Raw genomic sequence first — 17,989 nt, forward strand, 5'->3', positions numbered from 1 at the left:
TCATGGCCGTGGAACCCTTCATTATCTTCCATGCGGACAGGATTCCCTCAGGACTACCCCATCAAAGACATGCATCTGGAGCATTTCTCCCCGGGCCTCCGCTGAAAACAGGCTCTGCGGAACCTAGTCGGACTTTCCTGTTCAACAAATGTTAAATAAAAATAAAATAAAAAAATAAATAAAAGGTGTTCTCTAGTGTGGCTTTAAACCTATCCATTCATTTGCCAACTTTTTTCCGTAGTCCTCAGAATACAGGGGAAAGGATTCTGCGCTCCCTTGATGGGCTCTGGCAGCTTAGGTTCTATCTGAACAGGACTAAACCTTTCAGAAATTCTGACCAACTGCTAGTCAGTTTGGCTACAGGGGCAGAGGCAAACCATTTCTACATGGATAGCACACTGCATCCATTTCTGCTGCAAACATCATGGGAAACCTGTCCCACAGGGGATCAGAACACATTCCACTAGGGCTACGTCAACCTATACAGTATTTCTCAGGGGTGTCCCTGCCAGGAACATCTGGGAAGCTGCAACCTGAAGATCTGTACACACCTTCACCAAGCCTTCACCAAGCATTACCACCTACCTATCCTTTCTAAATCCAGAGCTGGATTTGCTGCAGCAGTCTCACAGGGTTTGCTTGCCAGCCCTAATACTTCTTGACTGCTTCCACCCATCCTCAGCTTTGGGAATCAACCCAAATGTGATGACTGCAACAGTAAAACATGAAGAACGTAGTACAGTTTTGTACACTTACCATAAATGTAGATGTTAGAGTGCATTCACTGTTGCAGTCCTGGTTACCCTCCCTCCAGCCCCCTGACTTCTCTTTACTTCTACCTATCCTTTTTGTTTGGCATATCTTATATCATTGGCATTTGCTTTCTGCTGGGGGTGTTCTACACCATGTAATTGCTTCCTGTTTAGGGGGCTCCTGACATCTGGGGCAAGAAAAACTGATGTAATGGCGTCGTATGCATGTTTTATACCCATGACATCCTGACGTCATGGAAGAAGCAATGGCATCCGACGCAGAAATCCCAAGACACTGGTATTCAGGCCGACTGAGGGCTACCTGTAGGCAGATAACCCAATTGTGATGACTGCTACAGTGAATACACTCGAACATCTACATTTATGGTAAGTGTACACAACTGTACTTTGCTTACACTGCTGCATAGCTGTTCTTTCTTTTGAGTAATGCACTCATCTTTTGTCCAGTTTATTTACATAGTTTAGTTATTTGTTATGTATACAGGCCTTGGTGGTGCAGCGGTTAGCGTTGTCACCCCACAGCAAGAGGTTCTCCGGTTCGATTCTCGGCTGGAGCGCCTTCTGTGTGGAGTCTGCATGTCCTTCCTGCAGTCGTGTGATTTTTAAAGACATGCAGGTGGGTGCGTGCGTGAATGGGTGTGCCTTAGTTGAAGGTTGGGCGTCGGGCTGGCACATCGGCACCGTAAAAATCCAATGCCAATCATTAGCAGACCGGAGTTCCGCTGTGGTGACCCCTAACCGGGAAAAGCAGAAAGACATTAGTTTTAGCTATTTGTTATGTATGATTTTATTTCTTATTCCAAATAAGTTTGAGTTCGGGAAATCAATTCTAAACTGCATTGTACATATTGCTGTGCTACTGTATTTTGTGTATTTATTTTCTTTATATATTGTTTGTTGATTATTGTGTCTTGCATTTTTTGTTTTAAATTTTTGTGTAGCAATACATTAAATATTTTGTCAGTTCATGCTTTACTGTCTCTTGTAGTTTGCTAAAGTTTTCAGATTTTCTTGTGCTGTAAAACTTTTATAAGGTATGGTTTAAGAACTATAATTAAAACCAGTTTTGTGGCAAATAATGTTTTAATTGACGTTAGAATTGCTTGAGTTTAAGAAAGGGCCATGTTAACATGAGCAACGTTTGGTGTTTTCTAGTTATAGGGGCAGGTTGAGACCAGCCTTTTGAAAAAGCATGCTGATTTTTTTTTTTTTTTTTGGAAAACAAATATCACTGTCATATGCAAGTAACTCCCAGTAGGTAATTACACCTTTTTCTTTTTTAATATGTACACCTAGTACTTTCTTCCTCATGGTCCCAGAAGAACTCAAGCTCTGGAATCCTATACTGTGAAATACAAACCGTATAAGCCTACAATTGAATCACATATTGCATTAGACAAAGAAATCGACAAAGAGCAAAGATTTGAAGAGATGCAGAGAGACTTCCTAGATGCTGGGGAAGGTAAAGACGTAGCATCTGTGAATTTGTTTGCATCCCTATATATTGTAAACATGTTCTTATTAATTTTGACTGGCTGTTTTATTCTTCAAACTAGAGACCCTTATTGTCTCTATAAACATTTCTGGTACTTTGACGATTGGAATAGATACAAAGATGTCATTTTCACCATGCCTCTTAATTGTCCCTAATTCTTCCTCTGAAATGTGCTCTGTTAAATATTTTGATTGTTCTGATAAAAAAGAGGGTGAATCAGTAAATGCTTATTCTATCAACTTTTTAACTATAATAATGCTAGTGCTTTAAAAAAGTGTGTTCTTATTTTTGGTTTGTCCCAATTTTTTTTAAGTAAGAAGATGAAAACATTAATTGTTGCATGGTTAGACCTTGCAAAAAATTTGTATATACCATATGCAATACTATTAATGCACTGAAAATTTTTTTTTTGTTAAACTGAAGACAAAGAAGCCTTTGGAGTCGCACTAACCTTGTATATTATAATTAACAAATCTCTTGCAGTATAATTATATTTATTCAGATAAGAACATCTTTTAATCTTTGTTTGTCCCCATAGTTTATGAAGGTGGAGATCTATAATGTGTGTAATATGTTCAGCTGTTGTGGCTGCACTTGCTTGCAACATTGCTTTTGGTCTGGCAATCAGAATACAAGAGTTACAGTTGTTTGATTTTCCATGACCATAGTAACAGCCACTTCTGCACAACTTGCTATCAAACCAGATTAAGTTAGAATAAAGCTTTACTTGAAGGAAAATATTTCATTGAAAAGACCGATAACCATGGTACTGTGCAGCAGTATAACATGGCAAGCCTCTTAATAGAAGAGAATAAAAAAAAAAAAATTCCTCATAGAACCACAACCCACGCCTTTACCTCTGTTCCTCTTTAAGATAGTTCTCTTTTTGTAGTATCTAGTTTTGAGTAGGTAACAAACTTTGTGTTAAGTTACAAGAAAGTAGAAAAGTTTTTTTAACAGAGAATACCCAAACAGATCTCTGTCTGTTTAGAGGCTGGATATCTTAGTCTTTAGTAGCTGTAAGCTTTTAAGTAAAACAAGAATGTCTAGGTAAGAGATTAATATAAACATTACATAATAAATGAAAACAAATATAAAAGGGGAAACAAAGGATCTTATATTACCCTGTCCATCCACTTCAAAACTGAAGAGATATTTGCTGCAGATGGCACTGAACTTGGCGTTTGAGCATCTTCCAAAGCTTGAATGTTTCTTGTAAATTCCACAATGCCCTTCACTTCAGTATCTACACCAGAGCTCATTTGTTGCTTCAAGCACCTAGATGCAGATCCCTGAAGCTTGTTTTGCTTCAAGTGAAAAACTGCAATTTCTTACTACTTTCACTTTCTTCTTGAGTTTGATGTGCATACTAAATTAAGACTAGTAAACAGCTTTTCTTAGTTTGCTTCAAGTTTTTTTATTGTCTGACTTCTTAGCTCACTGTTTCAACAGTAGGTCACTAGGGCTTTCTTCCTTCCTTTTAGTTAATTTTACACTGCCTGTCAAGCTGATTTAAGGTAAATAACTTGGAAAGCAGTACTCATCATTGCCCTGACATCTGAAAGATGAGTATCTGAGTTGCAAGCTCTCGTGGTTAGTGAGCTCTGTCTGATTTTCCACAGGGAATAGTGTCTGTTTAATAACAAACCCCTCATTCAAACTGTCATGTCCACAGTGGTTTCAGAGTTAACTTTGAATCAAACTGTCAGTCCCCCAGTTTTCTACCCAGAGTTTAAAAAACAGGGAGAAAGGATTCTGCATGCTTTGGACGTGCATAGGCAGTTTGGGTCCTATCTTGACAGAACTAAGCCCTTTAGAAAAACTTATCAGCTATTTATTTCCTATCAAGTGAAAAAAGGACACCCTGTGTCTAAACAATTTCCAGGTGGTTGTCCAAAGCTATTGCTTTTTGTTAGTCCACCATGGCAAATCCATTGTAGGCAGTATCAAGGCACATTCTACTAGAGCCTTGTGCTCTCTGATGTCATACTGGAAAGGGTGTTAGCTCTACAAGCAGTCTAGAGGAAGATACATGACCTCTGCATGTACTTTTACAAAGCATTACTAATTGTATTCCTTTTCAAGGCCCAGCTGTAGCTTTTTCCTAGAACCATTCTCTAGAGGCTCCTGGATCCCTATCCTTCATCTTCCCATGTTGGATAGGCTTTAGTAATCAACTTGTATAGCCTAAAGTTTACAGCAGCAGTGGGAATGATGAAAATAGTATAGTTGTATGAGTTGCACTTATCCATAATAGTAAATGTTCAAATTCCTCACTGCTGCAGTAGCTGCACCCACCCTCCAAACCCTACATTTGGATGTAGTTGTAGATATAAAGCAAGGCTTTGTTTATTTCTACTTGTATACGTTTTCCTTGTTACTTGTTGTTTGAGTCAAGATTGCTAGACTGTTCTATCCTTGAATGGGCAAGAAATGTCCTGAAGAAATCTGTATTTGGACTGATGACCCCCCACCCCTTCCGATTAGCCAGTCAGTGTGAACGTGGGTGGGGGAGCTTTTTGAAGCTGGAAGGTTGTTGTTTCCTAGGCAGGAAACAACCCATGTAGCCTAAAGGCTACTGTAGAGAAACTTGAACATCTATTGTATTATGTAAGTGCAGCCTACACAGCAATACTTCATGATAAAGTCCTACACTGCTGCACTTTCTTATAAATTTCTAAGTGGTCTAAGTTTTGCCATTGAATCAGCCTGTTTTCTCACATTTAACACAGCATGTTACATGAACAAGCATTGGAAGAAAACTCTCTTGCCTCCTGTGCAAGCTGGTCAAGGGAAATTTGGTATCTAACCCAGAATTCAGGTGTCACCCTAAAGTTGTCTCAAGTTCTGTCCTAGTGTAATATTCTGGCAGAGCAGGTGAGCAAATCATCATAAATGGATGCTGAATAGGAATATATTTTTTGATTGTCTTCACAGGTTGGTTGCACTAGAAGTAGACCTTTTTTTTTCGTTTGGCAGAAAACCCTTAAGAAAATTTTAGATCGGGACTCCAAGCTCGGGGAACCTGTGCAATAAATCCTGCTTTTATCCCTCTTTTCTTCAGGGTAATTCAGATGGTCGAAGAGGACAGGCAAGGGATACTTCTGATATTTCCCTTTTGTCGAAGGCAGCACTGTTTTTATCTGCTATTGAGTTATGAAAGGATGTAGCCTGTACCACAGCTTCACTGTATGAATCTGTCATTCCAGAGTTCACTCATTGACTCCAACCAATAAGATGTTAATGTTGACAGCATGGATGATGTACCATTCATCCTGTTTAGTTCCTTATTTCCTTAATGGTTTGCTATACATTTTTGACAAAGCTAAGCGTTTATCAAGTTTTTAGTAGTTTCTACCCACAATTTAGTAGTTTCTGTTCTACTAGTAACTGATTTTGCTCCTAGACTCAAACCAGTCTGTCCCTGATCCACAAATACCTGTCAGATCATTACATATTGGGCTGTCCTTGGGCTTTACTGAAAGCATATGCATCTCTCCTGTTTTGCTAAACACTGACATTGCACTTTGAGGCAGCAGCTACAGCACCTCTCAAATTCAACTTGGAAAACACTTTCTAGCAGGCATAAGTTGCTCTTGGAGGACTTCTGAATTGCAGGCCCTTAAGCGCAAACAGCCATTCACCTTCCACAAGGACATGGGGTTATCCTCTACGCCAACCAACCTTCATGTATAAGGTGGTGAATGAAGGTTTACTTAACTAAGCTTCAACCTCTTGTTTTTTATCCTACTAAATGATTTGGGGTACCCTGCATATGAATAGGCAAATGAGATTTTACATAGAAAAGACTAAAGAAGTTAAAAAGAGAGACCAACTGTTCATAGCCTTTACAAAAGGTAGGGAGTAAGAATGGCAAGCCTCTTGTTGAAACTGATAATCTCCAAATGACTAGCTCACTGCATCTCACTTGTTGATTGTTCTATGCAAAACTGTACCAGCCCATGTTAGGGCATCTACTAGTAGAGCAGTAGCAGTTATAGCCTTCTTTATGGGGTCAGCACAAGCCATCTTAAAAACAGTACCTGGTCATTTTCTCATGCCTTTTTTAAATATTACTAGCTACCTCAGGAGCCTGGGCAGGTTCTGCCCTGGTCATCCTACAAGTACTACTACAGCCCGTAGTTTTACAGGGCCAGCCACTCCAAACTCCATAAGGTTTGGGAATATTTTCAAGAGTTAGCATTACTGCAGCAATGATGTGAAGAACATTGTGAAGTTGTGTGAGAGTTTATAATTGTAGATGTTAGATAATGTTCACTGTTGCAGTAATATTTTCTCTATCTTATTTTCTCTATCTGTGTTTTGCCTTTCTGTTGTGGGGTTGGGATGGGTATACAGTCATCTTTTTCCAACCATCTATGTTTTCTAATCCTACAAGGTGCCCACCCTGCAGTTTTAGTTAGAGTTTGAAGAGAGATCTTTCTTTGAAGGCTCATCTTGTTAAGTTGTCATCCCTGTAAGAATTTACTGTATGGCTGGATTGTACTCTGTGTTATGCCAGACCCCTGTTTCTTCAGGAGCAAGAAAGAACTAAGGATGGTGTCAACAGCTGTTCTTTCTGCCTTGGTATCAACACCTGTGTTGTGTGTCCCCTGGCTGAGAGGGGGCGACTGAGTTTAATGTTAGGCCTTCTGTCATAGAAGCTCCAAAGCTTAACACTACTGCAACAGTGAACGTACTTGAACATCTGCAGTTATGTTAAGCTCCTACACTATTTTCTCATAAATATTACTGCAACTGGTTTTGATTTTGCCATTAATTCAGCCTGTTCTACATAAGCCCAATGGGCATCTACCTGTATGGATAGGCAGGAAATTTTCAGAACCTGGTTTATTTAAAAAATTCTTAAACTGTTTGGGGCACAGTTACATGGCAACTTCATTGACATTCTTAAGACATGGGGCAAACTCACAGATTTTTTTCCTCCTGGCCTCTGTCTCAAAGTCCAACAGCTTTGCTTTAATCATTGAATGTCATTTTTGTGCATCTTCAACTGATCTTTTTTGCATGTTTTGTCTAAGAAAGTTAATTTTGCATCTGTTTTTAGTTGAGAAGCTAGTCTGCTTGTATTTCCATGTGACCCTGCACATCTCACCCTGTTTGGTTTCTATCAAGTTTTTTGCACCAGTTTACAAATGCCTCCTATCCTAATAAACATCAAAAGGGAGCATGGTCAGAAATTACTATATTGTGGTTCCTAAATGTTTTAACCAGATAGATGTGCTATGGTGGTTCTGTACACTTTGTTGATCGTAGCTGTAAACTGGCTAGAATAATGCAAATACTACATATTCTAAGACCTAATAACAGAAACTCATGTTAACCTTGTAGCTTTAGCACAGATCCATCCTGTATGTGGTTACCGATAAGCACTTGCTGCACATTTGATTTCTGATACATTTTTTTAAATATTTCAGTTCTCTAATTATAAAACCACTACTTCCTAAAAAGCAGTAATTTCCTTGATGTTGTTGTTGTGTCTTTCGGCTTATGGGGGTCGTCACAGCGGAACTCCGGTCCGCTAATGTTTGGTAGTGGATTTTTACGTGCCGAGTTACCAGCTCTGACGCACAACCTTCAATGAAGGCACGCCCATTCACGCATGCCTCCACACAGAAGACGCTCTAGCTGAGAATCGAACGCGACAACGTCTTGCTGTGAGGCGACAACGCTACAGCAGCACCACTACCGCGGGTACCATTTCCCTCATAAATAATCAAAATTCTGTCTGGTGGGTGCCAAGAGGCAAAAGACAATAAATAGCTAAATGTGTTATGCCACTAAAGCCCTTCAAACCAAGCTAACATTCCTGCTGATCTACTACTGTGTGTTCCAAAATGAAAAGATAGTTTTCACATATAAGCAGTATCAAACATCTCCAACCTCCTCCATGGAAGGCTGATGCTACTCTATATGACCAGTAACTCTTTACTAGCATTTTGTTGCTGTTCATATAGATATATTTCCTTCAGTGCTACAGCTAAGAGATACATTTCCTCAAATAGCTCATCACCTTGGAAACAAAAAAATCTTATCTCACATTCATCAATTAATTTTCCCTTAAGCCACTTTCCAAAAACAAATTTAACATTTATCATGTAATTAGGGCAGCTATTCAAAAATATTTTCCAAATAATTTTGCAGTAAGAAATATAATTGTATCTTCCAGACTCAGAGAAATATTTGACATTATACTTTCAGTGAAGAAAGTTGTTTGCATTAATATCCAACATACAGTGAACCTAGAAAATAAAATTACAGGTAAGTTGAAACACTGTAACAAATCTTACACCATTCAGTCTGTACACTAAAGCAGACCTGACTGGTTACTGCAGGTTGCACCATTTAGTCTCCAAAAAGCTTTCCATAGCTCATGCTCCTCTTTTTTTCAACCAGAATGCCTTTTGGTCTTCACTTCTGTCCATGTAATGTTATGATTTTTGTTGCCGTATGGGATTCCTGCTGGGCAAGCATCTCAGCTCTGATCTTTTTGAGGGATAAGTGCAGTTTTTCAAAGACTATTTAAACATGACTTTTCATACTGCCTTTTCCCTAATTTATGTTAAAAGATATTGTGATTTTTTTTTGTCATGCTGCCCCTTCTCCCATATGCTAGGTAGGACGCTAACCCATCCCTTCACTCTTACTTTCTCTATTGCTGCTATGTTGGAAGAGATTAGGTTTGTGGTTCCTTTTCGGCAGTGTTCCAGTGGGATTTTTTTTTTTTATTATTATTTCATTTTGTCTTTAATAATACCTGTTTGTTAACCAGGTAAACCCACTGGATGACACAGTCCCTTGCAGGGGTGATCTGGGAGCAATTTCTGATTACATGACTAGCTCAAGGTTGCACAATAGGCAAATGAGGGCTAAGAAATCAAATCCTGTATCACAGAGGGACTGCCAATATGGCTGCACATTGAGTAACAGTTTATTTCTAGCTCTCCCAGTGTGAAAACAGAAGCTCAGCAGAGAAGACCAGTAGACTTGTGTTTATGGGTAAATTTCAGTAACTGCCTAGTAAGTCCACTGCCTGGATGTCAGGAATAAAGGACTGCAGAAGACCTGGAAAAATCAGCTACATAAAGTGAGGAAGAAACCCTGACTGGGGAAAGTTCTGCAGCTATTCAGCAAAAAGCAATGCAACCTTCAGACATGCCTTCCAGTAACCTACCGGAAGATATAAGACAATTGCATACAGACCTGGTTAAGGTAAACAAAACACTGATGAAATATATAAATGCAAACGACAAAAGGCTGGAAAAGTAGAAGAAGCTTTAAACAGATATTCAGATGAGATGACAAAGCTACAGAAATCAGAGGTCGAAATAAAGAAAAGGTTGGCTGAATATGAAACTGCTCAGGAAGAGATGTTTCAAAAAATAATGTAATTAGAGGACAGAGCACATAGGGAAAACCTGAGAGTTTCCGCTGTACCAGAGAAGCTGGAAAGAGCAGATTGCATTAATTTTATGAAAACACAAATAAGCAACTGTACTGGTATTCCTTGGCAGGAGTTGTTAGTTGAAAGGGCACATAATGTGTATGCTCCAAACCTAGATATAAGAAGACAACCTAGACCTTTTAATAGTAAAGATGTAATCCTACCAGCAGAAGGATTTGATTCTGATAAAACTGTTGCAGAAGGACAAAATACTAAAAGTGGGAGACAGCAGAGTGTTAGTGGAGAATGATTACTCGTACAGGCAGAAAAGGAGTAAATTCATTCCACTAGTCAGGGCATGTCGAGAAGCATGTGTGAGATTCAAACTGTTGTATCCAGGTGTCTTTAAGGTATTTTTCCCTGGAGAGACAAAATCATTTTTTGAAGTGCATGCTAAGGAGGAAATACAAAAGTTTGTCCAACAAAAAGATGAGCTGTGAAACAGAAGGAAATTCTGCTTCTTGTTCTTCTGGTAATAAAGACCACAGAGAGACTTTATATGTAAAACCTTTTCCGGTATTTCAACCAAAAATGTTGGAGAGAGGGAAGGGAGCATCAGAGTTGACTAGAAGAATTGAGAGTACGTTGGAAATGAAGCAGAAACGGATTTGGTCAGTGGAGAAGAACAATAATAAAACCAGTAACTTACTGAGGGATTACAATGCACTAATTATATTTGTGAAGTATGACAGAACAAGAAAATCTGGAAATATTGGACTCTCTCAAATTTTGTTGGACTTGTGGGGACTCTAAAGTGTATACCCTACTTCACATTATTAATGTTCGGAAAAGTTCTTTGGGGAGGGGAAGCGAGGGGCGAAAGCTAACCGTAAGTAAAGAAAACATTTTATTTTCTTAATAGTACTGTATTTGTGGTGTGTGGTTTTATTTGCATGATATTTTTAAGTGTAATGGGGGTTGTAAACAGGTGATTTTTTTTCCTCCCTTCTCTCTTTTTTCTTGTACAGTTTTGAGAAATATAGGCAATGCAATCTTAAAAAAAAAGATCCTGGCATGACAAAGTTAAAATTAATGTGTTTTTTCTTCATTCTTGCATGGGGAAATGAGTGGATTGAGGAGCTTAGAGTGATTAGTTTTAAGAGAGAGCAAATAAATGAAAAAGAATATTGAATATGATGAAGCTTTTTTCCTAGTAAATGCATTTATACTTAGTAGCAATTCTTCAGCTGGTCTTCATGTTTCCATGGAAACAATCTGATAGAGAAACTGGAGACAATCTGGTGGAAGAGGATTGGCTAAGACATTATGTCCTCTGAAAGCAACCAGGGGTTTTCCCAGCTGGGAGAGCTTTAAAGATCAGACAAAACCAATTAGGCTTGAAGTAAAGTTTTCTCATTTTTTTAAATGCAATGGGGATACTAATATAAGCAGGTGCTATTGTTTTTCTTTTTCTCCCTTCTCTCTTTTTCTTTGTTCAGTTTTAAGAAACGTAGGCATTGCAATGTAAAAAAAGGGGATGTGTCTGTTTAAAAAAAAAAAAAAAAAGAATATGACAAAAGAAAAAAGTGTGCTTTTTCCCATGCTTGCATAGGGAAATGACTGGGTTACGACCCCAGGCGTTATCCAGTAACAAATTTATCACAAAGCATGTAAAGAAAAAGAATATTGAATATTATAAGGCTTTTCCTGGTAAACAAGGTATCCTTAGCAGTTTTGTGTCTAGGTTGCATGCCACTGGAACACAATTTGATAAAGAGAAATGGTTTGGAGAAAGTGTATACTGAAAGCATTCAAGTTTTTTCTCAGCTGGGAGAGCTATAGAGAGAGACCAATTCAAATTGCACTTACTAGTAGCATAGGCTGTACCATGCATCTTGGTATGACTAACTTTTCTTTTTGGTTAACTCTAGCCTGCCTGTGTGGATATCAACTTAGAACTTTTGTTCTTATTAGGAACTTGAATATTTGAAGATGTACATAGTTTTGTGTGTTGTTATTAAGTTGATGAGTTATAGGGGGGTGGGGGTTGTTTGTTCTGTTTGAGGGCTTTCAAAAAAGTTATGTAAGATGTGGCATAGGCTCAAATGGATATGACAAGAAACAACTGTATAAAATACCAACCTGCCGAACAGTATATGCATATAACATAAAAGTTGGAACTAGACATTTAAGAAAAAAACAGTTATACATAAAAGATGGTAATAATAACTATATAAGAAAATGATGTTTTCTGTAATGTCTTTCATTCAGAATGTTCTTACAGATAAATATAAACAAGAAAGAGCAGTGAACTATATTAAAAATGTAGAGTGCAAATAGCTATACTACAGGAGACACACCTGGAAAGGACTGAACATGTGAATTTGATAAAGAAGGGTTTTCAGGATGGTTATTCAGCAAAATATCTGGGGCAAAGGAAAAGAGGAGTACTTAATTGCAAGAGGCGCTCCAATAGTGATAGAAGAGGAAGAAAAAAAGATAATGGAAGATGTATAGTACTAAAGGGCTACTGGCAAGGGAGGAGGATTACACTGGCATGCATTTATATTCCACCTAAAACTGCTGTAATAGAGCTTAAGAAAATTCTGGGAGAAATAATCAGCATTCAGCAAGGAATATTACTTATAGGTGGAGATTGGAATTTAGTTTGCAACAGTGATGATGTGTCTGGGGGGCCTAGAAAGGAAAATATAACAAAGGAGGGTAGATTCTAGAAGAATTTTATGGAAATGTTTGGCATGGAAGATATGCATTGAGTAATAGGAGTTTGGAGTGCATTTACATGTTATTCTCCAAGGTATCTCCCAGGAAAATGTGCTTTTAATTGAAGGTCTTAAAATGCACCCAATAACTATTTTGGATCATGCAGCAATAATAACTAAAATAAAAATGCAAGGTAATTAAATAAAAATGAGACACTGGCAATTTCCCACCTGTTGGTTGAAAAGAGAGGAATTTAAGGAATGGGTTTTTTGAATTAATTCAGAAGCTGCTAGAGAACATAGAAATTTCTCCTGAAAATATAGCTGAGGAGTGGGATAAAATTAAAGTGGAATTTAAAACTAGGGTGGAAATAAAAGAAAGGGAGTTATAGTTAAGAAGTAACAAGAATTATTTAAAGGGACTAACAACTGTTAACAAGAAAAGGAGCAACCACAAAATGCTAAACAGAAAAGGGATTACCTCGATAATATTCATGAGTTTAGAAAGACTGCTGTTAAGCAACTGTTTTTTTATAATAATTCTAGAGCACCAAAAGTTTTAGCACAATGACTTGGGCAACAGAAAGTGGAAAGAGATGTCACCAAGCTTAGGGAGCCTATAACGAGAAAGATAACAAGAGATCCTGTGGAAGTATTAGAAATATTTCAGAAATTTTATGAAAGTTTGTATAAAGCAGAGAAATATGGAAATAAAAAAAAAGTACAAATTGAAATGTTTATGGAAGAATTAAATACGCCAAGGTTAGAGGTAGATGAGACTCAATTAGTAACAGGATAGGAGGGGATGAGATAAAACTGGCTGTGTATAACCAATCTACAGGAAAAGTCTCCAGGAACAGATGATATTCTTGTGGAAGTTTGGAAGCTAGGAGGGAAAAAACAGATAAAGATCTGGAAGGTTTTGTTCAACAGTATTTTAAGAGGAGAAGATCAGCATCCTGGAAGAAAGCAGTGGTAACAGTAATACCTAAAGAGTGTAAAGATCCAACAGATCCAGCTTCATACAGTGCCCATTTCAGTACTAAACCATGATTATAAAGTGTTTGTCTATAATAACTAAAAGAATGGCAGAAGTGATACCGATCCATATCTATCAATTTTGGTGTGGTTTTATGGATGGGAGGCAAACATTTGACAATATTAACAGAACATTGATGATCCAGAATGTAAGAAAATACCACTGTTATTGGTGAGTCTTGATGCAGAGAAAGCATCTGAGAGAGTAGACTGGGACTTCATGAATAGGGCAATGGAATTATTTGCTTTCCCTGATACAATTATAAGGTTGATTAGGAGTGTATATGAGGGATTGGAGGTGAAAATTAAAGTGGGTGGGGTCCTCTCTGATAACTTATCCTTGAGTAGAAGAACCATGCAGGGTTGTCTGCTTTCCCCTTTGTTTGCATTATATTTAGAACCATTGGCAAAGAAAATAAGGGATTCAGAAATTCAAGGATATAATTGGTATGGTAGTCAGGAAAAGCTAGTGCTATTTGCAGATGATATTATTTTATACATGACAAAACCAGAAAAGGACATTGCAGTGTTGTGGAATATTTTAAGACCGTTTCAAATCTTTTCGGGTTGCAAAATTAATGAAGCTAAAACAAAGGCAATAGCGGTAAATTATGTACCTACACACGAACTGGTCCAAGATCTATGTTTATGGGGACATGATAAAATGAAGTATTTAGGAGTATGGATTAGAAATGACTGTATTATGGCAGAAAAGGATATGTGAGAAGAGAATAAACAGAAGAGAATACAAAAATTGAGAAACTGGAAGCTTTGTTATACGGATACTAAGATATAAGCAATTAAAATGTTTTTAGTACCTTTAGTCTTATACACAAGTCAGAGGAGAAGCTGTAAATAGCAATTAAAAAAGAGTTGAAGGATTTTATCTGGGAAGGGAAGACTGCAAGAGTCAAATGGGATAAGCTGATTCTTCCAGTAGAACAAGGTGGACTAGGATTACACAATATGAGGGAATATTTTAGAGCAACACAGTTAAGGCTGTTGTACATAGCAGAAGCAGAATACTGTAATTCAAAGTGGAAAGGTATGATGATACAAGGGAGAAGCTCAAGAAATGGAGAGATTGGGATTTTGGATGCAGACTCTTAAGGAGAACAATAAAAACCATGCAGAGTATTATATTTATTAAATAGCAGGGAGTATTCTAAGAAGTAAACCAGCACGAGAATGGAGAAAAATGTTGTGCCGATAGGGATGTCTGTGGTTAGGGATACATATAATAGGCAAGAGAGGGCTGGAGTTTATTGGAGAGAACTGGCAAAGGAACCAAGGTATTGGGAGCAAATAACTAGAAAGGGAAAGGTAATAGAATGGGAAGAGGCCAATGATTTATTTGGACTGCAGGTTAGAGATGGCCTTCCCTATCAAGGATTTATATCCAAGTATAGGCAAAGAGAAAGAAATAGGGGACTCTTAAATGAAAGATCAGCAATGGTAGAGTTTTTAATAGAATCTAAAACAGAAGCTGCCATTAAAAAAGGAATAATTAGTAGAGCATATAAAATATTGCATGATAACTATAAATCTGATGTTAAATCTTCCTTCCATTCATCACTGATGGGTCCAGTTCCGAGTTGGCCTATTACCAAGCTCGCGCCAGCCAAAAAAACTCTTGAGCTAAGTCTTTACCCAGAATGCCTTTCTACCTGTTACCTCAGATCTCATTTGCCACATAGCCGGAATGCCACGTTCCAGCCGAGCTCTCAGCTAAGTGAAATCTTTTTTGATATTTGTGTAAAATTTTTTGGATATCTTCATATTTTACCAAACCTTTAGTATTGCTAGTGCCTTTTCTTAGGTCCAACCTTATTCTTTCCACTCTACTCGTTGTTACTATTGGTAAACTCCAAGTACCGTTGTTGGTACGGCCTTTTCCCTTACCCTTGTGGTATTTCTTCAATACCATAGCTGGTATTGTTTCTCCTGTTTATCCTGTTAGCTTTTATCTTTATTCAGGTGTTTCCCTTTCTTCTCTTCATACAGTGTATTGCTATATTGGTGATTTTCTTGTGATTTTTTTTGAACGGATTTGACTTCACTATTATTGGATTATACAGTTGGTTGTGGTGTCCTTTTCTACCAAGATGTCGGATAAGAAGGGTACCTCAGGCTTTAAGCATTATACTTCTTGTAATGCATGATGACTGTTTATACTGTTTGGGAGTGGCTCACTTTTCGGTGCAGCCTCCATGTGATATTTGTCAGAGCTTCAGCCAACGCACTATTAATGAGCGCAAACATAAACTCGTTCTGAAGGGATTACTCAAGTCTCCCTTCTCAGAGGCCATTTCTGCGATGGAGGTCTCAACCCCTCCTTCTAAGGACAAAAAGAGATCTCATTCTATTCCTTCTTCACCATCGGGTGATCAGAGCAAACCTGGGAAATCTAAGGTCCCTAAGTTAGCGTCAGGGCATAAATCTGCCTCTCTGGCTCTGCCTTCTTCGGCTCTGACCATCTCAAAACCTTCATTACCAATGCCTGTTTTGGCACAGATCCTGCCTCCAGCACTGATCATTGATCTTCCTATGCCTATTTCGACTTCTGTAGCTCAAGGCGTACCTTCGACTGTGTAATCCGTTTCCATTTTGGAACCGACCGTTTCGGCTCCGAGTGCCACTTCGGCACTGAGCGTTGTACCGACTTCACTTGATCTGACCCCTTTGCTTCCGGTCTTGAAACAAGAGACTTCGGTGCTGGCAGACCTTGCACCATGGACCCGATACTCCCCCTCCATAGACCCGTTTCTAGGCGAAGGGTATAGCCCATTCCTCGAACGTCCTGACTCTCCATCTGGAGTATCCACTAGTTCCACCAGGAGCCTTTTGGAACATGACGTGATGCGTCTTGTGGACCAGCTGTTGGTAGCCAGGGGGATTCCCTCACTTTCTAAAACCCATCCACCTGCAGGACTTGGGTTTGCCTTATCCACGGACTCCATCTTACACTCCTCCTTTGACCATCTCAGTTCCAAAGCCTTCTGCTCAGACATCCTTCTTGGAGCCCATCACCTCGCGCCTATAGTGCATCTCACTCTGGCTCTGAGTTTGTCTCTTTGTCTTCGGTTCCCGCCGAGCTGGTCCTTCCTCAATCTGGGGGTGGGCATGTCAGCCGGGGGTACGGTGCCGACTCTCTCCTTGGTTCCTTCCTCGGCGCTGATGGCTGAGTCCGCGCCGATCCTGCTTGAGGCTCTGTCCATGGGGGTGGGTCCGTCAGAGTGGGATGTGTCCCTGGTCCCGAGGTTGTCTTTATCTGTTCCTGGCCCTCATCCCTCTTCAGGCAGGCCTGCCTTTCGTGCGATGGAGGGGGCTCTTGCTTTTGGCAGCACGCCTTTGATGTCGGAACCCCAGTTTTTGCCCCCTGAGCTACAGCTGTCATAGACCACTCCCAGGACACTGGTCAGAAAAGACTCAGGACACCCCTGTTCAGAGTACCCACTCTTCCGAGTCCTCCTCAGAGACCCTCCCACTGAGGAGCCTCCTCAAAAGAAGACATGCAAGAGGAAGCACGTGGACTTGCCTGAGGAGTCCTTAACGGAAGACATGGAGTATGATGATGGTGAAGGGGTCCCCACAGTCACCTCCTGATGATATCTCCTTCGGAGACATCCTGGAGATCCTAAAGCAGAGAGGTGACTAGAAGCCCTCCAACCCTTCATCTGAGGAGTCCGTGTTCCTGCAGGCTTTTTGTGCCCGGCCTTCTACCTCTTGGGGGACCGCGCCTGCCAATGAGCTTGTCCAGCTCGTCATGCAGCATGTATGGAAGAACCCTGATTCCATTGGGGCAATCCCCTGGAGACCAGACAAAATTCTTTTTCCTCCCGTGCAGAATCCGCACTGGTCCAAAGTGTTACCAGTTGATGCTATGGTGGTGACAGTGGTCACGAAAAAGGATTTGACTGAGGAAAGTCCCACTGGCCACCCCCCAACAGGGAGTCCCGAGTGGTGAACAGACTTGGGAAGCATGTTTTTGCATCAGGGACCTTTGCTATACGATCCCTGAATTATTTGGCACATTTTACGAGGCTTCAGAGGGACTTGATCTCTGAAATCTCTGGGACGCTCGCAGGACAGTTTACTGGTGAGGTCACGGACAAGGTGGCCTCGCAGCTAGCAACCCTGGGATCACTATCCAACTCGTCCATGAGGTTGCTCTCACACTTGACCGAAGGGGCGGCTTGAGCAGTTGGTTTGAGCATTATGAGGCGCCATGCCTGGATGCGCATCTGTGACCTCATGTATCCCTTCAAGTCTTCCTTTCTGAATTTTCCCATCAAAGCTTCATTCTTTTTTGGCTCCAAAGTGAAGGACAAGCTAGCCAGGTGCGAGCAAGACAGAAATACACTGTTTGCCATAGGCCTACGATTTTCCATCCCTCAGCGTACCTTCTCCAGGAGTCGGAGGTGTGGGAAAATGTGTCATAAGAAAGCTCAGGGTCCTTTCCGTGCCGCACGTGGTGATGATACTCCCAGAGGCAGAGTGAATAACAGATGTTATGTGATCCTATCTCGCCTACATTCTGACTGATGGGCTCGGA

The 17,989-nt window shown here is 39.8% G+C and overlaps 1 protein-coding gene across 2 annotated transcripts in view; it reads left to right on the top strand.

The window, feature by feature from the left end:
- The window catches only part of CEP152 (centrosomal protein 152), a 2,961,597-nt gene that overhangs the window by 844,688 nt on the left and 2,098,920 nt on the right, over window positions 1-17,989 (top strand). For both annotated transcript variants that reach the window (XM_044077591.1, XM_044077592.1), the window contains exon 6: window positions 2,070-2,235. In XM_044077591.1, coding sequence (XP_043933526.1) covers window positions 2,070-2,235 — 166 coding nt within the window. The remainder of the gene's footprint in view (window positions 1-2,069; window positions 2,236-17,989) is intronic.

Source organism: Protopterus annectens, chromosome 7.part0, assembly GCF_019279795.1.
Source record: "Protopterus annectens isolate FY-2018-M chromosome 7.part0, PAN1.0, whole genome shotgun sequence".
NCBI lineage: Eukaryota > Metazoa > Chordata > Ceratodontiformes > Protopteridae > Protopterus > Protopterus annectens.